This window comes from Scyliorhinus torazame, chromosome 5, assembly GCF_047496885.1.
Source record: "Scyliorhinus torazame isolate Kashiwa2021f chromosome 5, sScyTor2.1, whole genome shotgun sequence".
Lineage (NCBI taxonomy): Eukaryota > Metazoa > Chordata > Chondrichthyes > Carcharhiniformes > Scyliorhinidae > Scyliorhinus > Scyliorhinus torazame.
The window spans coordinates 297,201,339-297,224,439 of NC_092711.1; the positions used below are offsets into that span (position 1 = coordinate 297,201,339).

The window sequence follows — 23,101 nt, forward strand, 5'->3', positions numbered from 1 at the left end:
TTAATATATTGAATACCTTGATTAGATGACCCCTTAACCGTCTAAATTCTAGCAAAAGCAGGTCTAATTTGAGTAATCTCTCCTCTTAACTTAACCCCTGTAGTCCAGGTATCATTTTTGTATCAGTTGGAGGAAAGGCTTCAGATTCTTGGGGCAGGAGTCACATATTCAAAAAGAATGGTTGCACCTTAAAAAAGGACTGGGCCAATGTCCCCCTACGGAGATTCACCAATGTGATTTGAGTCCTTAAACTAATCTAGCAAGGAGGAGGGCACGAGCATGTAGAAGTAAAAGAAGAGCACTATGGTGCATGAAGGACTGAATGTGTTGAATAGTATTGGTGAAGGATGTGGGGATGTGCACAAGAGGCCATTTTAGATAACAGCAGATTAAGAAGAACTACAAACAATACAAGGCAGATTTACATTGCATGTATGCAAAAGTAGAACGTGTTGTGATTACATTTGGTGAGCTACTAGCACAAATAGCAGTGAGAATATCATCCAGTGGAATCAAGTAGCATGGAACAAGTGGTTAGGAATGTTGATTCACAGCGCCAGGATTCCAGGTTCGATTCCCGGCTTGGGTCACTGTCTGTGCAGTGTCTGCACGTTCTCCCTGTGTCTGCATGGGTTTCCACTGGGTGATCCGGTTTCCTCCCACAAATCCCAAAAGACGTGCTGTTAGGTGAATTGGACATTCTAAATTCTCCCTCAGTGTACCCGCCCAGACGCCGGAATGTGCCGACTAGCAATTTTCACAGTAACATCTTGCAGTGTTACTTGCAGTAAGCCTACTTGTGCCAATAATAAAGATTATGTTATAATAACAGAAATAAAGTTAGAAATGATGAGGACTGAGCACTTAATATTCTAGGGTACAAGCCATTCAGGAAAGCTCGGGAAGTGAAAAGGAGAGGTGGGTGGCAGTACTGGATACAGAACTGGCTAGGTCATGGAAGGCAGAGAGTAGCAATGGAAGGGTGCTTTTCCAATTGGAGGGCTGTGACTAGTGGTGCTCCGCAGGGATCAGTGCTGGGACCTTTGCTGTTCATAGTATATATAAATGATTTGGAGGAAAATGTAACTAGTCTGATTAGTAAGTTTGCGGACGACACAAAGGTTGGTGGAATTGTGAATAGCGATGAGGACTGTCAGAGTATACAGCAGGATTTAGATTGTTTGGAGACTTGGGCGGAGAGATGGCAGATGGAGTTTAATCCGGACAAATGTGAGGTAATGCATTTTGGAAGGTCTAATACAGGTAGGGAATATACAGTGAATGATAGAACCCTCAAGCCTCTCATGGCTGATTTTTGTGGACTCAGCTCCACTCTCTGGCCCGTACACCATATCCCCGAATCCCTTTATTCTTTAGAAAGGTATCTATCTTTTTCTTAAAAACATTTAAAGGAGCCTCAACTGCTTCACTGGGCAAGGAATTCCAGAGATTCACAACCCTTTGGGTGAAGAAGTTCCTCCTACACTCAGTCCTAAATCTACTTCCCCTTATTTTGAGACTATGCCCCCTAGTTCGGCTTTCCCCGGCCAGTGGAAACAACCTGCCCGCATCTATCCTATCTATTCCCTTCATAATTTTATATGTTTCAATAAGATCCCCCTGCATCCTTCTAAACTCCAGTGAGTACAGTCCCAGTCTACTCAACCTCTCGTCATAATCTAATCCCCTCAACTCTGGGATCAACCTAGTGAATCTCCTCTGCACTCCCTCCAGTGCCAATATGTCCTTTCTCAGGTAAGGAGACCAAAACCGAACACAATACTCCAGATGCGGCCTCACCAACGCCCTATACAATTGCAGCATAACCTCCCTAGTATTGAACTCCATCCCTCTAGCAATGAAAGACAAAACTTGATTAGTCTTCTTAATCACCTGTTGCACCTGCACACCAACTTTTTGTGACTCGTGCACCAGCACACCCAGGTCCCTCTGCACAGCAGCATGTTTTAACATCTTACCGTTTAAATAATAATCCATTCTGCTGTTATTCCTCCCAAAATGGATAGCCTCACACTTGGCAACATTGAATTCCATCTGCCAGACCCTAGCCATTCACCTAACCTATCCAAATCCTTCTGCAGACTTCCGGTATCCTCTGCACTTTTTGCTTTACCACTCATCTTAGTGTTCTCTGCAAACTTTGACACATTGCACTTGGTCCCCAACTCCAAATCGTCTATGTAAATTGTGAATAACTGCGGGCCCAACACTGATCCTTGAGGGACCCCACTAGTTACAGGTTGCCAACCAGAGAAACACCCATTTATCCCCACTCTCTGCTTTCTGTTAGTTAACCAATCCTCTACCCATGCTACCACTTTACCCTCAATGCCATGCATCTTTAGTTTATGCAGCAACCTTTTGTGTGGCACCTTGTCAAAAGCTTTCTGGAAATCCAGATATACCACATCCATTGGCTCCCCGTTATCTACTGCACTGGTAACGTCCTCAAAGAATTCTACCAAATTAGTCAGACACGACCTACCCTTTGTGAACCCATGCTGCGTCTGCCCAATGGGACAATTTCCCTCCAGGTGCCCCGCTATTTCCTCCTTAATGATAGATTCCAGCATTTTCCCGACAACTGAAGTTAAGCTTACCGGCCTATAATTACCCGCTTTCTGCCGACCTCCTTTTTTAAACAGTGGTGTCACGTGGTGTCAGACTCCACACAGAGAAGTGACCCAAGCCGGGAATCGAACCTGGGACCCTGGCACTGTGAAGCCGCAGTGCTAACCGCTGAGGTAGCGTGCCTCATCTAAGGGTAATGAAAGAGTGATGAAAGCAAGAAGACCCACAGTTTGAATCCTAAGACTGAGCACGAGTAAGGATGCAACAAGGTGAAGAATGTGTTATTGTATTATCCGTTTTCTTTTCTTTAAATTTCTTGCTTAAACTAAGTTATGATTATGTTGCAACAGATCATGGTTATAGCAACCTGGATTACACAGAACAATTACTCAATAGTCCATTTCAGCAGTTAAGTGACAGTTCGGAGTCACTATTTTAGTTTCAGGCATCATCTGACCCCCCTGAGGGTACTGCCCATTGTTTCACACCCTTTTGTATCCACTAGTCTTTATTTAATGTTTCATTGATACCTCAATTACCAAGGAGACAGGCTTGGCTCTCCAAACAGGCACATCTTTTCTTTCATAAAAATACACAGAACAGAAGCTTTTTCTTCTTTATGAGGCTGGCAAACTCACTGCTGAGCAGGAAATGCACCAATCTTCCCTGTCACTTCTTGTTCCCACTGAGGTTTGTTTTACAAAAGTAATTGTCTGCCTTTCCCTCAATGTAGTGCCAAAGGCAACAAAGAACTGTGCTGAAGCCGGTACGTACCAGGGGGAAGCACACGATGTGACTGATTGACAGCAGATAAAAGCACAAGGGAAGGAAAGACAATGGTTTAACCAGCCACAGCTTTGAAACATTGCTCAGCAGGTTAGGTCTGTCAGCTGCCATGTCACATTGATTAGAAAGATGCCAGATGAGAACTCCAGGTCCTGGAGAGTTAAATGGCCAAAATAAGAATGGAGAGAGGGAGACTCCAGTTGTTTTTTTTCCCTATCCCAAGGGTAGTAAAACTAAATCGGCCAGGATTCCCATTGCTATCTAGCAACCCTTGATGAAAGCGTGTATTGGTTCATGGGCGAGAATGGAATTGAGTTCCTTTGTGACTGCCATGCACCCCCCTCCCCCTCCCCACTCTCCCGCCCAACCCTCCCCTTCACATCTTCCCCATTCCCACCCAGCCCCACTCCTCATCTCCCCATTCCACCAATCTATTCCTCCATCCACCCTCCCCGCTTCCCCCACCACCACCACCACCTCCCCCCTCCCCTCACCCTCGCCTCTCCCCTGCCTCTCCAAAAGCACCTCACAGCCAATGAAGAAACACAACCAGCCAATTTGCACACAAGCTCCCACAAACAGCAAAGCAATAAGGAGTAGATAATCCGTTTTACTGAAGTTGCCTGAGCCGTAGATATTGTTCAATACAAAATCCAATCAATATTTCACTCCAGTGCAATGTTCAGGGTGTGCAGCACTGTTAGAGGCGTTATCACCAGTGCGGCAAGATTGTGGAACTCGCTACCACAGGGAGTGGTTGAAGTAAATAGTATAGGGGATTTTCACAGTAACTTCACTGCAGTGTTAATGTAAGCCTACTTGTGACACTAATAAAGGTTATTATTATGCATTCAAGGGAAAATCTCTCCTTGGCCACTCTCCTCCCTGACCAGTTGTTCCAAGATATCTGTGCTGCTCCAATTTAATAACAATAATCTTTGTCAGTGTCACAAGTTGGCTTAACACTGCAATGAAGTTACTGTAAAAATCCCTTAGTCACCACATTCCGGTGCCTGTTTGGGTAAACTGGGGGAGAATTCAGAATGTCCAATTCACCGAAAGGAGGAAACCCATGCAGACACAGGGAGAACGTGTACACTCCGCACAGACAGTGATCCAAGCCAGGAATCAAACCCGGGTCCCTGACTCTGTGAAGCAACAATGCTAACCACTGTGTTACCGGTCAGTCCAATTTTAACCACCTTATGCATTCTCAAATTTAATCACTCAACGATTGGTGACCATGCCTTTCGTTGGCAAAGACCAAAATTCAAGCATCACTCCCGAAACTTCTCTCTCTCCTTTAAGATCCATTGAGATTTTGTCCTAATATCTTCTTATGTGGCTCGGTGTCGCACTCTGTTTTATCATGCCCATATGAACAGGACATTTTACTACATTAAAGGCACTGTACGTTGGTGTTGATGTCATTTGCTTTTTTTTTTAATAAACAATTTTATTGAGGTATTTTTGGGCATTGTAAACAGTTACAGATTACAGAAATATACAAACATCAACAGAAAACCAACATTTCAACCAAACCATAATGATGTCATTTGCTTTGTCTATGAAAATCTAAACTACATTTTGTTGAAAAGCTTAAATTCAATTTACTGTTAATTACAGGTTCTTTACCATGTAGAAAGGGCCCATTCAGCCCATCAGGTCTGCATTGGTACCCTGAAAGACCATTTGAACCCGTAGAAGTGCTGCAAAGTACTCGGACCACAAACATTTCCAAACTTCCCACACATCCCCATCATTATAGATGTGCCATAAATTTTACAACTTCAACATTTATCACACATTTCACAGCAGTTCCTAGAAGTGGCAGCCACAGTTGACCAGCAATGGCAAGAACGCCATATCTCATGAACAAATTTTTTAAATGTGGATTTCCCTTCAGGCTTCTATTTCTCTTTGAATCCCTCATCAATGTAAAAAAAAAATCAGAGAGCTTGCATTTCGTTGGCACAGTTTACAACCCCCAAGATGTTCCAAATTGCTTCACGGCTAATTGAGTACATTTGCGCAAAGCAAGATTTCACTTAACACCAGTGAACTCAATGACGAGATAATCTGTTTTAATGCTGGGAGGATGAAGAGAATAAATAGGTAGCATATCCATCACTTGAGCGACAAAACTGCTTTTTTTCGCAGCTCTGACCACTTCATTCTGAGACTGGCTCAGCTTTTACTCCTGATCAACGTTTTGCCCGTGCTCCATGCTGGCCTGAGCACAGAGTGAACGGGGCACCGATTCGCATTTAACTTATCCCTCCTGTATGAACAATTTGACTGGAGCATAGGATAGAAAATTTTCAATCCAGAACGGAGCTGACCGACAGTACCAGAAGGTCAGCTGCCGAACACTGCGTGCCTGCTCCCTCACTCAGCTGATAAACACTTAAATTCCCATCTTGTCTAATCCCCTCTTAGTCGGTGAAGCACTTCCCCCTCCTCTCACGCTCTTTTTCACCCCATTCTTGAAGACTTGTTAAAATGAGGTTTCATTAATCATCACTTTGTTTGAATGTGACTGTGTTGGGTCGCACCTTCCCGTCACATCCACGCGTGTGTTTTGCAGATGAAATCACTTGACAGCCATTTCCCCACCCTATCTGGAGGAATTCAGACTTGATTATAAAATCCCTATTATAAAACACCTCCTCCAACCCCCCTCCCCAAGACAACAGGAAATTCAACGCAGATTAATTTTTAATCTGGAATCTCCCTCATCGTTCTGCCTCAGTGCAGTGAAATTGACCAATTTTAGCCACTGGGTAATTTACTTTCTTCACAGAATAGCCATGGTATGTCTAGCGCCATAACCTTTCCAGCGGCAAGTTAAAGCTGCAGGGATCCGTTATCTGCCCAATAGGGTTAAATAAACACCAGCCTTTGCGCCAACCGTGCGTGCACAATAACAGAGCCACACGCAGAGTTAGGGAACTGTTTTCACGGAAATGCAATTTAAAACATTTATTTCCAGTGGTTGCTTGTGATTTTTGGATAGCCAAAATTATTGTGAATTCATTGGCATGTCGCAGCTTGTCAACGACTAATTGCGGTGACAAGTGCCAGCAAAAACAATTAACAAGTTATCACAGGCACGGAACACATCTTGCTCCGACATATGAGTAGGATTAACATTGTCTCAATGCTCACTGATGTGGGTTCCTGCAATTAATAGCTCCGAAAACTTGGGAGTGATCTCCAAAGTCAGGAACGACAGGAGCACAAAGCACCGGCATTGCGAAATTGCTACACATAATAATGTGTACGGTCCCATCAGCTAATCAGTATTGTCATGGGGAATTCATTTAAAAGCTCGGTACATATTTAGCACACATCTGGATGCACAAATCTGCAAGGTTCGGTTGATTGGCCATCCTAAATTGCCCTCAGTGTCCAAAAAAGGTTGGGTGGGGTTGCTGGGTTACGGGGATGGGTGGAGATGTGGGCTTAGACAGGGTGCTCTTTCATAGAACGTTAAATACTTGGGGAAAATTTCAAAATGCTTTGGGGAAAAGGGATTGACAGAAGAAGTGATTTTGATGGTTCTCTTCCTTAATAGCAAGTGGGTAATAAATAAATAGGGCTGGGAATTGAATGTTGGCCGCGCCAGCGACACCCACATCCCATGAACGAAGAAGAAAAAAAAAATCAAGATTTTGTTTCCAACCTCAATAATTAATGTGCATTGTATGATGCAACCCTCAAAAGAAACCATTTCAATCGGTGACGTATTTTCCTGGGCATTTTCTGCACAAAATCAGATTTAGTTTTGGCACCTGTCTTGTTTAATATGTTTTATAAACTGCTAAAACTTGAATTAATTAGAGCCTCTCTAACTTCAGGTGTCAGTGAAAATTTGCTTCGGATTCCTTCTCCCTTGAATCCCAAATCTTGCTGGACAACCGAGCATGATTATGTTGAATGGTTGAGGGGCCAAATCGCCTCCTCCTGATCCTAAAGCTATAACTATAAATGGTAGCAGGCCCTTCCCAAAGAGGCCATGTTTCAGGTCTCTTTATTTAAGGAAAGATGTAAATGCATTGGGGGCAATTCAGAGGAGGTTTACCAGATTAATACCAGGAATGGGCAGGTTGGCTTATGAGGAAAGGTTGGAGAGGTTGGATCAGTATCCACGAGAGTTTTAGAAGAGTAAGAGGCGAGTTGAGCGAAAACATTAAGATTCTGAGGGGTATTGACAGGGCAGGGTGGATATGGAAAGGATGTTTGCTCCTGTCAGAGAATCCACAACTTGGGAGTCACTGTTTAAAAATGCTCGTTTAAAACGGGGATGAGGAGAAATGTTTTTCTCTCAGAGGGTGGTGAGTCTCTGGAATGCTTCCTCAAAAGGCAGCGGAAGCAGAGTCTTTCGATATTTTTAAGGCAGACGTGGATATATTCTTGATTAACAAGGGGGTGAAAGGTTATGGGGTTGGGCAGGAACGTGGGGTGGGGGGTCGAGGTCACAATCAGATCAGCCATGATCTTATTGAATGAGGGAGCAGACTCGAGGGGACGAATGGCCTCCTCCATTCGTAGGTTTGACTGTACGGGTCGATAATTGAGTGTCAGAGGGTTGGGGCGACCAAGTTGGATCCCAACCTTGCTCAATATCCATCACTTCCCAGCAGCGATCTTTGGGTAGCAATCAGAATCGTGGTGACATTGACTGATTACTTAGCAGTCCTGCACACGACACTGGGGCCAATCGCTCATGCCTGGCGTGTGGGGGATGCAGGGGTTCAGTAAAGTGATGTTGCACACAGCACACGATGGGCCATGACTTTGGAAGATGGGGCAGGAATTCATCACGGCTACTATTCAATCTGGCGCCAGTTACTGTGCGATGTCAGTCCCATTCACCCTTTCAAACTCTCCTCACTGAACTCCTGTAACTGCAAGTCAAGCCTTCCTCTGTGGGGGCTCAATGAGAATGCTTTAAAATGGTTCACTCTACTGACCCTCGGTTAACTTAAGTTACAGCAAAGGCCAGTAGATCTTCAATGTCATGTCAGCGATAGTTATTGAGCAAATCGAGCACCTGCACGCCATGAAGTCAAAAACAAATGAGTGATGCGGACGCCAGAGGAGAGACTGCACAAGAGATGGCAAAAAAGCAACATTTAGAAACTTTTCTCTGACAAAATAAATCATTCTGCGGGTGAGCAGGGATATATTCCCATGGGACAGTTCACACAAGCTTAAGTTGCGCCCCCGCATAAAATAATCGCTTGCAAACAGCGCTGGTTCGATTGAAATAACATTTGACAATGTCGGAGTGCTGGGAATACATTGTTTCGCTGGCGTGGTGTTGGCGGTGTGAAATAAGCAGGCACATTTTGAAGGGCACCGCTAAAGTTTTACCAGTGGGAACATTTTCAGCGCTCGGTGTCAGGAATGTGTGCGGACCCTCCCCCCCCCCCCCCCCCCCCCGCACCACCTCACCCCCACGACTCACCCGGTCAGCGGCAGCGGTGGCAGATTGTGTTCCCAACACATGCTCGCTCGGGTCCATGGGCAGGTAGGAGCCATCCGTCAGGTGCTGGGCTGAATCTTCGCTCCCGCTCTGCAGCCTCAGCTCCCGTTTCACCTCGGATCGAAGGTCCAAGTAACAGGCCAGCGTGAGCAGGTGGAGGAACAGCGACAGGACGAAGAAGCCCAGGAAGAGGCCACAGCTGTTGCACTGCTTTTTGCAACTGCAAGTAGTGGGCAGCTCCTTCTCGTAGTTTAATAACTTTCCCTGCAAACTTTTAGTTGCCATTTTTTTTAAAGAAAAGGAAATATCAATCCAGATCTCAGAAGCACTGCTTCCTTTTCTTGCTCACACCATATTCAACGGTTTTTATAAACCAAAAAAAAAATCCCCCCCCTCCCGCCGTAAAAGGTCTGCCCCAGCTGACTTTACTCAGGAGGAACTTGTTGCACTGTCCAAATTCTCATGTGAGTGCTCTGATAGAGTGAAGCTGACTGAGGTTTCATTCAACCTGCCAATCAAACCCCAGAGTCCCGCCTCATTGAGAGGAGCCCACTCCTATTGGTCAGCTGCAAGGTCCATCCTTGAAGATCATGAAAAATCCGATGTAAAGGCAGAACAACACAATCATCCAGACTGGAAACGTCAGCTCCCTTCTCGCTCTCTCTCTCCACACAAATGCTGCCAGACTTGCTGAGGCTGTGCAGCATTTTCTGTTCCAGATTTCCAGCATCCCCTCGGTCATTTATTTTTAAAAAGGAATGCTGGAATCCTCGCAGCAGGTCCGGCAGCATCTTGTATGGAGACAGAGAGAGAGAGACCAGGGTTAACGTGTGTGTGTGACTGCTAATGTTAACTTCTTTCTCCCTCGCATTCAAAGTCTTTTTATTTTGCTTTCCCTGGACCGTCTCAGGGAACGTTATCGTTCCCCACTTGTCCTTTCCACAGCAACAATAGGAGCAGATTACAAAGTAAAATAGACAGCCACCTTTCAATCAATCATTGCAGCCTTTTAATATACGAGAAGCAAATTTCAGGGCAATTTTGAAGAGGCCTGCAGAAAATTAAAACAATTGTTTTAGCCAAGTTACAGAAAGTTATACATGGATTCAAAGTGCATCTTTTAAACTGGGAGTATCGGTGACAAGCAGGTTGTGCAATGTTTAGTTTCACTGCTCCCTCTCTAACTTATTTTTTCTCTGTTTGTCATGGAGCTGAGCTCTTTTTAAAAATTGTTTTGTGCAATATGGCCAACCTACTCAGACTTTCCGATCCAAGGGCTATTGCTAAACTCGGGCTGTCCCCGAATGACATTTGTTCGGCAGAGGACAGACGTTTGGGCAGTATGGTAGCACAAGTGGATATGAATATGAATGAATGAATATCGCTTATTGTCACGAGTAGGCTTCAAATGAAGTTACTGTGAAAAGCCCCTAGTCGCCATATTCCGGCGCCTGTTCGGGGAGGCTGGTACGGGAATTGAACCGTGCTGCTAGCCTGCCTTGGTCTGCTTTAAAAGCCAGTGATTTAGCCCAGTGTGCTAAACCAGCCCCTAATAGCACTGATAGCACTGTGGCTTCACAGCGCCAGAGTCCCAGGTTTGAGTCCCCGCTGGGTCACTGTCTGTGCGGAGTCTGCACGTTCTCCCCGTGTGTGCGTGGGTTTCCTCCGGGTGCTCCGGTTTCCTCCCACAGTCCAAAGACGTGCAGGTTAGGTGGATTGGCCATGCTAAATTGCCCTTAGTGTCCAAAAAGGTGAGGAGGGGTTATTGGGTTACGAGGATAGGGTGGAAGTGAGGGCTTAAGTGGGTCGGTGCAGACTGGATGGGCCGAATGGCCTCTTTCTGCACTGTATGTTCTATGTAACGACTCTGATAGGCTCATGTGCCTATGAGTGCTGTGATTAGAATTTAGCAGGCCTGTTGAATACTCTCTCCCCCCCCCCCCCCCCCCCCACCTTCATAAAGAGGCAGGCCACAGTCCCGTTCTCCCTGTCAAGTTTTCAGCTTTGCCAGTGGCGAGGAAAACATATCAGCAACTGGAAATTCACACCATCTCTCTCTCTCACACACATTAATTGCTTGTGTTTTTTAAATATCTTTTGAAGTTGCAGTTTTACGTGCATGCCAGAGGAGCAACAGGTCGAAGAATAGTTCAAGCTGTGTTCCTCAATCGGTGGCACCTCTCACCAGACGGTTGTGGGTGGTTGAGTTCCAGTCCCACGCCCAGTCTGAGCTGCCACTCCAGGGCAGTGTCATTTTGCAGGGGTTTGCTGCCTGAACGTTTGTGGAAGCGGCTTCAGGAAAGATAGCAAACCTTCCAGATTCAATATGAAATCGACGTCCCGTGTCCTCTCTCATGAGGCTATCCAAGAACCCGTGACACTATTTCAAGGAACTCATGTGTCCCACTGAAAATAAGAGTATCATTTGGCTGCAATATTTCATGCGTTCCAACCGTGCCTTCATTTCAGAATGACTTAATTGGCTGTGAAGTGTTTTGAGATGCCCCGAGGTCATGAAAAGAGCTTTGTTAAAAAAATAAAGACTTTAAAAAAAACCTTGACATTATTGAATTGCTGCCATTGTTGTCATGGTTGGCTGTTCCTCAGAATGACAGAATTGTTACAGTCCAGTGTGGCTGCACCGGTTCTCCCAATGGACATTATAACTTAGCGCCATTCTCCTGTCTCCCTCCCCCCGAACCTGCACATTGTTTCTATTCAAACGATCATCGAATGCCCACTTGAGTGTCTCGATTGAACCTGCCTCCAGCACACCTCCAGGCTGTGCATTCCAGAACTCGCTGTGTGAAAAAGCTTTTCCCTCACATCACATTTGCTTCTTTTGCAAATGACTTGAAATCTGTGCCCAGCCAGAGGCAGTGCGCGGCGAATCGAAGTTGATTTTGAAGGAGTTTTGCCTGAACGCTTGTGCATCATTAGTGCTTGTCTGATGCTCCTCCCATTGAGTCAGAGGACGCAGTGGAGGCTTCGCTGGTGGAAATTCTCTGGTGTTCTTATGAGTCGCTGATCCACAGTGCAGGCTCTCCTTCAACACATATGGGAGGTGGAATATTTGGTTGACGGGATCTGGGTTGACATAAGTTTATTGCAACCACTGGGATCATGAAACTGCAAGTTAAAACTCTTACAAGTCTCTGGGGCTATTTAAAAGACAGTAGCATCTGTTCTCAACATGCTGACTTAATTTGGTCTTTGCAGTGAGGTCAATTAGATTCTAGCACCAACATTCTTTGGCATATTTCTTTGCTACTGTCTTTTGACTTCTGGTCATCCGCAGAGAGTGTCTCTTTACATACCAGAATGGATGGAAAGCAGTTCGACCTCAGTCTTCTAAGATCCAAGACAAAGATGCACCACGTCTCCACCAGCAGGCTGTCCTATGCTGACAGTGCTGCACTAACATTGCACACTGAGGAACACCTTCATTTGCAAGTGGGCAAACTCAAGCCTGTAAAGAATTACTTTGACTATCAGCATGACAAATGCTATTCAAGGTGTTGCCATTCCACCATCTATCAGCACTGACAATGTGATGCCAGAGGTTAGACCTTAGGATCATAAGGTGTAGGAGCAAACGTAGGCCATTCAGCCCATGGAGTCTGTCCTGCCATTCAATGAGATCCTCACTATCTGATCTGATATAATCCTCACTTTCCCGCCTTGTCCCCATAACCCTTTATTCCCTTACTACCTAAAAATCGTCTATCTCAGCCTTGAACACACTTAATGGCCCAGCTCTACAGCCCTGTGTGGTAAAGAATTCCACAGATTCACTATCTTCTGGGAGAATAAATTTTTCCTCATCTCTGTCTTAAATGGGCAACCCCTTCCTCTGAGATTATTCCCTCCGGTCCTAGACCCTCCCACAAGGGGAAACAATCTCTCTGTCTAAACCCCCTGAGAATCCTGTACATCTCAATAAGGTCGCCTCTCACTCTTCTAAACTCCAATGATTACAGTCCCAACCTACTCAACCTCTCCTCATAAGGAAATCGCTCCATACCCAGGATCAATCTAGTGAACCTGCTCTGGACTGCCTCCAATGCCAGTCTATCTTTCCTTAGATTAGGGGACCAAAACTGTTCCCAGTATTCCAGGTGTGGTCCAACTAGTGCCTTCTAACTAATGGGGGGGGGGGGGGCAGGGGGGCACAGTGGTTATCACTGCTGCCTCACAGCTCCAGGGACCCGGGTTCAACTCTAGCCTCGGATGACTGTCTGTGTGGAGTTTGTACGTTCTCCCCGTGTCTCCGTGGGCTTCCTCTGGGTGCTCCGGTTTCCTCCCACAGTCCAAAGATGTGCAGGTTAGGTGGATTGGCCATTCTAAATTGCCCTTAGAGTCCAAAAGGGTAGGTGGGGTTACTGGGTTACAGGGATAGGATGGAGGCATGGGTTTAAGTTGGGTGCTCTTTCCAAAGACCAGTGCAGGCTCGATGGGCCAAATGGCCTCCTTTTGCACTGAAAATTCTATGATTGCATAGCTTTAGCAAGACTCCCCTATTTTTATACACCATCCCCTTTGAAATAAAGACCAACATTTAATTTGCCTTCCCAATTACCTGCTGATCTTGCAGGCTAGCTTTTTGTGATTTATGCGCAAGGACCCACAAATCCCGCTGTGCTGAAACGTTCTGCAGTCTTTCTCCATTTAAATTATCTTCAGCTCCTTTATCTTTCCTACCAAAGTGCATTACATCACATTTTTCTACAGTGTTTTTGTCAAATTTCTGCCCAATCACTTAACATGTCTATATCTCTCTGTTGACGCTTTGTGTCATCATCACCACTTGCCTTCCCACATATTTTTGGGACATCCACAAATTTGGCAATAGTACACTCACTTCCCCAGTCCAAGTCATAATATATATTGTAAATAATTGTGGCTCCAGCACCGATCCCTGCGGCACTCCATTAGTTACAGTGCCATCCTAAAAAATGACCTGCTTACCCCAATTCTCTGTCTTCTATTAGATAGCCAATCCCCTATTCATGCCAATATACTAGCCCCAACACCATGGACTCTTATCTTATAAAGAAGCCTTTTGTGATTACGTTATCAAATGGTTTTGGAAATCCAAGTACATTACATCTACCGATTCCTCTTTATCTACCCTGCTTGTTACCACCTCAAAGAATTCTCAAAGGCTGTTGATAGTTTCATATATCTCAGCTTCACAATCACCAGCAATCTATCACTTGATGCTGAAATCAACACACACAGCGCAAAAACAGTCTAAGCTCAATAAGAGAGTTTGGAATAATGGCAACATGATTGAGAACTCCAAATTGGGAGCCTACCGAGCCTGAATCTTTATTCAAATTCTTTACAGCGGAGAGAACTGGGTAACATACGTTAACTGGAGAAAAGGCTGAACAGTTTCCACCTTCACTATCTCACGTTTATCCTCAGCATCTCTTGGCAGGCCAAAGTCACTGACTCAGAGGTCCTGGAGTGTGCTATTCATCATCATGAAACTTGCTAATAATCATCACATTCATTGGGAGGATGATGGTCGTTTACCCAAAGACTTTCTGTAAGGTGAACTATCTACTGGGTCACAACTTCCTTCATGCCCACACCTCCGCTACAAGGATTTTTTTTCTTTATTATTTATGGGATGTGGGCATCACTGGTTAGACCGGCATTTTTTGCCCATCCCTAGTTGACCTTCAGAAGATGGCGGTGAATTGCCTTCTTGAACCGCTGCAATCCTTGAAGTGTAGGTCCACCCACTGTGCTGTTACGGAGGGAGTTCCATGATTTTGTCCTAGCGACGGTGAAGGAGCAGTGATATATTTCCAAGTCAGGGTGGTGACTGACTTGGAGGGGAACCGCCAGGTGGTCCTCTTGTCCTTCTAGATGGTAGAAGGGCTGGTTTAGCTCAGTGGGTTAGACAGCTGGTTTGTGATGCAGAACAAGGCCAGCAGCACGGGTCCAATTCCTGTACCAGCTGAGAATTCTGAATTCTCCCTCTGTGTACCCGAACCGGAATGTGGCAGTGGGTTTGGAAGATGCTGTTGGAGGAACTTTGGTGAGTTACTGCAGTGCATCGTGTAAATGGTGAACTGTTAATCAGTGGTGAAGGGTTTGAATGTTTGTGGAAGGGGGAGCAATCAAACGGATGCTTTGTCCTGGATGTTGTTGAGCCTCTTGAGTATTGTTGGTACTGCACTCATCCAGGCAAGTGGAGCGTATTCCATTACACTCCTGACTTGTGCCTTGGAGATGGTGGACACGCTTTGGGGAGTCAGTTAGTCGCTGTAGGATTCCTAGCCTTTGACCTGCCCTGGTAGCCACAGTATTAATATGGCTAGTACAGTTCTGTTTGTGATCAATGGTAACCATTGATGTTGATTGTGGACATTCAGCGATGGCAAGCCATTGAATGTCAAGGGGCGGTGTTTAGATCCTCTCTTGTAGGAGATGGTCATTGCTTGACACATGTGTGGCACGAATGTAACTGGCCACTTGTCAGCCCAAGCCTGGATATTGTCCAGGTCTTGCTGCATTTGAACATGGACTGCTTCTTTATCTGAGGAGTCACGAATGGTGCTGAACATTGTGCAGTCATCCGTAAACATCCCCACTTCTGATGGAAGGAGGGTCATTGATGAAACAGCTGAAGATGATTGGGCCTAGGACACGACCCTCAGGAGCTCCTGCAGTGGTGTCCTGGAGCTGAGATGATTGACCACCAACTACCTCAACCATCTTTCTTTGTGCCAGGTATGACTCCAACCATTGAGAGTTTCCCCCCTGATTCCCATTGACTCCAGTTTAGCTAGCCTTGATGTTAAATGCAACCTTGATGTCAAGGGCAGTTACTCTGACCTCACCTCTGGCATTCAGCTCTTTTGACCATGTTTGAACCAAGGCTTTAATGAGGTTAGGAGCTCAGTTACCCTTGCGGAACCCAAGCTGGGGGTCCGTGAGCAGGTTATTGCTGAGTAAGTGCTGCTTGATAGCCCTGATTACTGCAAGAGAGTTTTAAAGGTGGCGGATATTGACACTGACAACTGTAAGTGATGGATTTGACCACTGGAGTCTGACTGGAATACCACTGGAAGGGGTATTGGAACAGTGGAGGAGAAACAAAGAGCTCAGCTAGTTGAGGAGACGGCCCAGAAAAAATAGCAGTTAGGGAATCCTGCATCTTCTCAGCCCACTGTTGTCCTCTGCAGCAAATGTGGCAGAGATACCTGAGCCACACCAGTTGATGATTAACACAGAGTTGACCACCAGAGTGGAAACCATTGGCTCACAAGTTGGACAGTGACTATTGTCAGGCTATTAGATTATCGTGAAGACAAGGGTGGAGTCAGTAAGGTGGGGAGAAAATGCTGGTCATTATCCCACCACAATATCAATTTGTGACTGACGATGGTAATTCAGCTCTACTTGGCTCATGGGAACCTTTGCCACCTTTCTTCACCCTCTAGGTTTGGCTGTCAGGTCTCTGCAATTTCTAGCTCAGTCTTTGGACTGGGTAAGCTACCATGCCCCAGTTTCCAGCTCTGTTCCCTTCCTGCCATGCTGATTGACCCTTAAGATCGATCTCTCCAGCCAGTCCAACCTAACTCTGCCATAGGAAAGGAGTAGGAAAAGCGAGAAAGACCTGCATTTATATCACATTTTCATGGCCACTAGACATCCCAAAGCATTTTACAGCTAATGTAGTACTTTTTGTAGTCAGTTACAATGTAGGAAACACGACAGAGAAGGTGAACGCAGCGAGCTCCCACAAACAGCAATGTAATAACAACCAGATAACTTTTTTTTGTGAGACTATCAGGTGTTTTTGTGGTGATGTTGATCGAGGAATCAATGTTGGCCATGACTCCAGGGAAACTCCCCAACGCTTCTATAATTTGGATCTCTTATATCCACCCAAGAAGGCAGGTGGGGCCTAGGTTTTACATCTCAGCCAAACAACAACACCTCTGACAGTGCAATGCTCCCTCAGTACTACATTGGAGTGTCAACCTTGATTTTTGTATTTAAGCCCTGGAGTGGGATTTGAACTCAGAACCTTTTGTTTCAGAGGTAAGAGTGGTATCAACTGAGCATAGCTGCACTAAATACTGTCCTTGCCTGACATCCAAACACATATACTTCCCAGTCGGGATGACAATCAGGGTGAAACTATAATAGCTGATTTTGACTTCCTTACAAAAGGACACCAATAACTATTATATATTCGCTCCCTTAGCACAAAAAATGAACCAAGGGTTTTCTTGGTCCTTTGGTTCAGCAATGAAGCATCTATCAAACTATTAAAGGAGGCATCATGTTATTTGTACTCCTCTGCTCCTTGTGTTTCCCTGCGCTGTTTCAGATTGCAACACTGCACTGCTGTAGCCAGGTCCGAATTCTGATAGAATTTGTACAGGTCTATTCACCTTAAAGGTATCAGCACTGAGCCCAGAACTACAATCACCCAATAGCTACATGCAAGCACGCTCCATAATGGGTCACTGTTTAATAATCATTGGGAGGAACCCCAGATTTTTAAAGAGGGATTCCTTTAAAGTGAGTATTGCAGATTTTAACAATGCTAAGCTAATGATGCTGGTGCTCTTTGTATTCCTCCCCATTGAACTCCCTTCTGATGCCCTTGTCAAAGGTGATATACTCTTGCATCTGAGACTAGTGATGTGGAAATGAACCCTTTACATGTCTGTCTTTCTTTGCCAGTCTTCGGAGTCTCATCATTGGAAAATGTTAGATTCACCATTTTTTATTTCTGTGCTGAGTTCCAAAGAACAGCGATGTACAAGTGAAGCTCTCCCCTTTACACCTCCATCCAACAACGTTCCCCATCATCCTGCAAGTCATAGGAGAGCCATCAAACCAAGTGGCCATTCCTCAAGCAATATATATCTGTGCTGGCACTGGGATAATTCAGCAAGTTTGCCTTATCCAATGCAGTTGATGGTAACAAAAAGTCTATTTCATTGGTCCCACAATCAGGTACCACAGGTACGCGCTCAGATCAAAGATACAATGGGCTTTGTTTGAGGGGAAGGGAGCAGCAAGGTATCACTCAATGTTAAGTGAAGGCAGGATATTCCAAACCTGCAAGTTATGCCAAATAACACACGTAGCTTTCTGCTGCATCTGTCATCAATGCTATTTTTACCTTCAAACTTGACTCTTCAAATGGTGTCCTGGCCACCCTCAGTAAATATGAGGTGGAGATGCCGGCGTTGGACTGGGGTGAGCACAGTACGAAGTCTTACAACACCAGGTTAAAGTCCAACAGGTTTGTTTCGATGTCACTAGCTTTCGCAGCGCTGCTCCTTCCTCAGGTGAATGAAGAGGTCTGTTCCAGAAACACATATATAGACAAATTCAAAGATGCCAAACAATGCTAGGAATGCGAGCATTAGCAGGTGATTAAATCTTTACAGATCCAGAGATGGGGTAACCCCAGATTAAAGAGGTGGGGTTTAACCTGGGGTTACCCCATCTCTGGATCTGTAAAGATTTAATCACCTGCTAATGCTCGCATTCCTAGCATTGTTTGGCATCTTTGAATTTGTCTATATATGTGTTTCTGGAACAGACCTCTTCATTCACCTGAGGAAGGAGCAGCGCTCCGAAAGCTAGTGACATCGAAACAAACCTGTTGGACTTTAACCTGGTGTTGTAAGACTTCGTACAGTAAATATGAGCTTAGCAAATCCTCTGCTGTTCTTTCTCTAACTCGCACTAAACCTTCTTCGCCTATCACTCCTGTGCCTGATGACCTACATTGGTTCCTGGTCAGGCAAAATTCAATTTCAAAATTCTCGTCCTTCTTTTCAAATCTCTATCTGGCCCCTCAACCGTAACCTCCTCCAGCCCCAAATCTCTTCAAGCTATCTATTCTTCTTCAATTCAGGCCCCTTGCAACTCTCCGGCTGCCATCGCTCCATTACTGGCGGCTGTGCCTTCAGCTGTCTCATGCCTAAGATCTGGAATTCTCTGTCTCAAATCTATCCATATCTCTCATAGCCCCAGCTATTCACAATATGTATCAACACTTTGGATGAGGGAATCAAATGTAATATTTCGAAATTTGCCGACGACACAAAACTAGATGGAATTGTGACTGGTGAGGTGGCAGTAAAGAGGAATCAAGGAGATTTAGACAAGTTGAGTGAATGTACGAATACACGGCAGATGCAGTATAACGTAGGTAAGTGTGAAGTTATCCACTTTGGTAGGAAAAACAGAATGGCAGAGTATCATTTAAATAGCGATAGACTTGGAAGTGCTGATGGACAAAGGGACCTGGGTGTCTTTGTACATTAGTCATTGAAAGCAAGCATGCAGGTAAAGCAAGCAGCTCGGAAGGCAATGGTATGTTGGCCTTCATTGCAAGAGGATTTGAGTACAGCAGCAAGAATGCCTTACTGCAGCTTATTATGATACCAGACCCGGCCCCAACAATGGCTAGGAGACTGGACAGAAACCCCAATAAGAGCAAAGAGAACAAAGAGCAAAGACATGCACAGCACAGGAACAGGCCCTTCAGCCCTCCAAAGCTGTGCTGATCATGATGCCCTAACTAAAAAAAAACCCTTCTGCCCTTACTTGGTCCATATCCCTCTATTTCCTCCCCATTCATGTGTCCATCCGATTGCCTTTCAAATGTTGCGAAGGAAGGGAGTTTCAGGATGTTGCCCCAGCGACAGTGAAGGAGTGGTGATATATTTCCAAGGGAAGGTGGTGAGTGACGTGGAGGGGAACCTCCAGGTGGTGGAGTTCCCAGGTATCTGCTGCTCTTATCCTCCTAGATGGTGGTGGTCCTGGGTTTGGAAGGTGTTGTCTAAGGAACTTTGGTGAGTTACTGCAGTGCATCTTGTAGATGGTACACATGGCTGCCACTGTTCGTTGATAGTAGAGGGTTTGAATGTTTGTGGAAGGGGGAGCAATCAAGCGGGCTGCTTTGTCCTGAATGATGTCAAGCTTCTTGAGTGTTGTTGGAGCTGCTTTCATCCAGGAGTAGTCCATTACACTCCTGACTTGTGCCTTGCTGATGGTGGACAGGCTTTGGCAGTCAAGAGGTGAGTTACTCACCGGAGGATTTCCAGTCTTCGACCTGCCCTGGTCAGTGAATACACTACCCATAACTGCTATCTTTAATCCCACTCAAACAACATGAAAACCAATATTCGCTCTCAATCCACTTAAATACCATCAGTCCATCGGAATAATTGCTGTACAGAGATGTTCTTTGAGAAAGAGATATTTTGACACTGCGTTAAAGAAACAACCTGAATCCTGTCAGAACCATGCAGAAACTCCGCTCACCTTCTAATCAGACAAGTCTGAACTGCTTGAAAATACTGCTAATAAGATGACAGACATATTGATAACTAAGCTGCGGAGAGCAAATTCCTGACTTCTGTTCACAGCTTCATCTAGAACTCCACTGAACTGCTTTTCCTGCAAAATGCCTGATACCTTAGCTCCAGCCAGTAATGGCATCATCTTACCAAGCTGGAATCTAATTAACTCCACAAGGATTCACTTTAAGCCAAATAAAACTGCATTAGCCCAAGTTTTTTTCGATGGTTTCATTGGACCCTTGGCTCCCAAAACCTTTGTTGTCTTTCAAACTAGGATTCTTTTGAAACATGATTGCAGCTATCCACACACTAACCCAGGCTTTTAACCCTCACTGCACCAAATACGTAAAATATAATAGCCGGGATACTCCGAACCTGTGCCGGGTTGGAGAATCACCGGTGACGCGGGAAGTTTCCGCCACGCCGCTCCGACGCCGGGACACGATTCTCCGGCGAGCGGAGAATCGGCGCCAATCGTGCCCGCGCGGTCGACGCGGTGCCAGTCAGGGGCCGCTGAAAGAGGCCCCCCATGGCGATTCTCCGCAGTCGACCGGCCGAATTCCTGCTGAGTTCCGGCGAGTCCCGCCGGCGTGGTTCCAAACTGGTACCACCCAGCAGGAGCTCAGACCCACGGCTGCGGTGGCTGTCCTGGTGGGGGGCGGTGGGATCTGACTCTGGGAGGGGCCTCCACGGCGACGAGGCCCACGTTCGGGGGCTACCAATCGGCGGGTGCCCGTGATCTGGAGGGGGCCATGTTGCGCAACGCCGGCACAGAGACGGCCGGCGCACCCGTGCCAGCCGTGCAGGGCTGCATTTCGTTGCCGGAGCAGCGCGCAGCATTCCCCAGCACCGCGTTGGCCCCCTGAGGATCGCTGAATCGCTGGGCCAGGAGGCCCATTGACGCTGGCGTACACCACTCCGGTGTTTACACCGGCGTCAACATGTCTACAATATATCTGAAGTTCCTCCATTCGTCACAAGCTGTACAGGACCTACGTGAAGACATATTGGAGTATTGTGTGAAGTTTTGGTCTTCTTAACTAAGAAAATATATATTTGCCATCGAGGGAGGGCAGCAAAGATTCACCATAATGATTCCTGGGAAGACAAGATTGTCACATGAGGAGAGATTGGGTCAACTGGGCTAGTAAGGCAGAGACCCAGCGGAATGCTCTGTGGTCCCAGGTTCGAATCCCACCACGGCAGATGGTGAAATTTGAATTCAATAAAAATCTGGAATTAAAAGTCTAATGATGACCATGAAACCATTGCCGATTGTCGTAAAACCCCATCTGGTTCACTAATATCCTTCAGGGAAGGAAATCTGCTATCCTTGCCCGGTCTGACCTACATGCGACTCCAGACCCACGCGGCGATGGGGTTGACTCTTAACTGCCTCCACTGAAATAGCCGAGCAAGCCACTCGGTTCAAGGGCAATTAGGGATGGGCGACAAATGCTGATCCAGCCAGCGACGCCCACATCCCAAGAACGAATAAATAAAACCATACCTGTATTCATTGGAATTAGAAGAATTGAAACCTATAAAATTCTGAAAATTTTAACAGGGCTTGACAGACAGGATGCAGGGACGACGTTTCCTCTGCCTCCATGATCCAGATCAAGGGGTCACATTTTCAGGATATGGAGTAGGCCGTTTAGGACTGCAATGAGCAGGCATTTCTCATTGAGAGAATAGTGAATCTGTGCGATTCTCTACCACAGAAGACTGTGGAGGCCAAATCACTGAATATATTTAAGAAGGAAATAGATAGATTTCTAGCCTTTAAAGGTGTCAAGGGGTATGGGGAGAAAGCAGGTATATGGCATTGAGTTAGAGAATCAGCCATGATCATATTGAATTTCAGAGCAGGCTTGGTGGGAGGAATGGCCTTTTCCTGCTCCTATTTTCTATATTTCTAACTCTCCCTCCTCGCTCTATCGCTGCTTGAAACCTCTTTGACCAAAATAGTCACTTGTTCTAATACCTCCGTTTGTGGTTCAGTATCAAATTTTGCTTGATAAAACCCCTGTCGAGCACCTTGGGATATTTTACTCCATTAAAGGCACTATATAAATCCACGTTGTTGCAGTTACCTATTTAAAAATAAATTTAAAGTACCCAATTCATTTTTTCCAATTAAGGGGCAATTTAGCGTGGCCAATCCACCTACCCTGCATATCTTTGGGTTGTGGGGGCGAAACCCACGCAAACACGGGGAGAATGTGCAAACTCCACACGGACAGTGACCCAGATCCGGGATCGAACCTGGGACCTCGGCGCTGTGAGGCGGCAGTGCTAACCACTGTGTGACCGTGCTGCCCAGTTGCTGTTACTTTTTAACATTGCACGTCCCACATCATTCTCTAATGCAAGAATAATCATGATTAAGATTTGAATTTTTGAGTAATGTATTTCCAGTACCATAATGCACCTTTCATGCTGAACAACAATGGAGGGGTTTTGCCTTCAATTAACAAGTATTGTTACCTTGATTGTGTTCCTATTTCCCCACTAGCTCAGAAATGTCTGAAGGAGTTGAAGCCAATTTCATTTGCTCGCAATGTATTGGTTCCCATGGCAAAAAAGACATACACTTGATGGGATTCACACTTAAGTTTCGTCTGGCAGGGGCAGCATGGTGGCGCAGTGGTAGCACTGCAGTCTCATGGTGCCGAGGTCCCAGGTTTGATCCTGGCTCTGGGTCACTGTCTGTGCGGAGTTTGCACATTCTCCCTGTGTTTACGTGGGTTTTGCCCCCACAAAGATGTGCAAGGTAGGTGGATTGAACACGCTAAATTGCCCCCTTAATTGGAAAAAATGAATTGGGTACTCTAAATTAATTTTTTTTTAAAGTTTCTTCTGGCGACATGGA

At 45.7% G+C, this 23,101-nt stretch overlaps 1 protein-coding gene across 4 annotated transcripts in view; it reads right to left on the reverse strand.

Annotated features, from left to right (window-relative positions):
• Positions 1-9,323, reverse strand: part of eda (ectodysplasin A) — a 366,616-nt gene extending 357,293 nt beyond the window's left edge. For all 4 annotated transcript variants that reach the window (XM_072505793.1, XM_072505792.1, XM_072505791.1 and 1 more), the window contains exon 1: positions 8,852-9,323. In XM_072505793.1, the coding sequence (XP_072361894.1) occupies positions 8,852-9,154 (303 nt within the window). In that variant the 5' untranslated portion in view covers positions 9,155-9,323. The remainder of the gene's footprint in view (positions 1-8,851) is intronic.
• Positions 9,324-23,101: the final 13,778 nt, after the last annotated feature.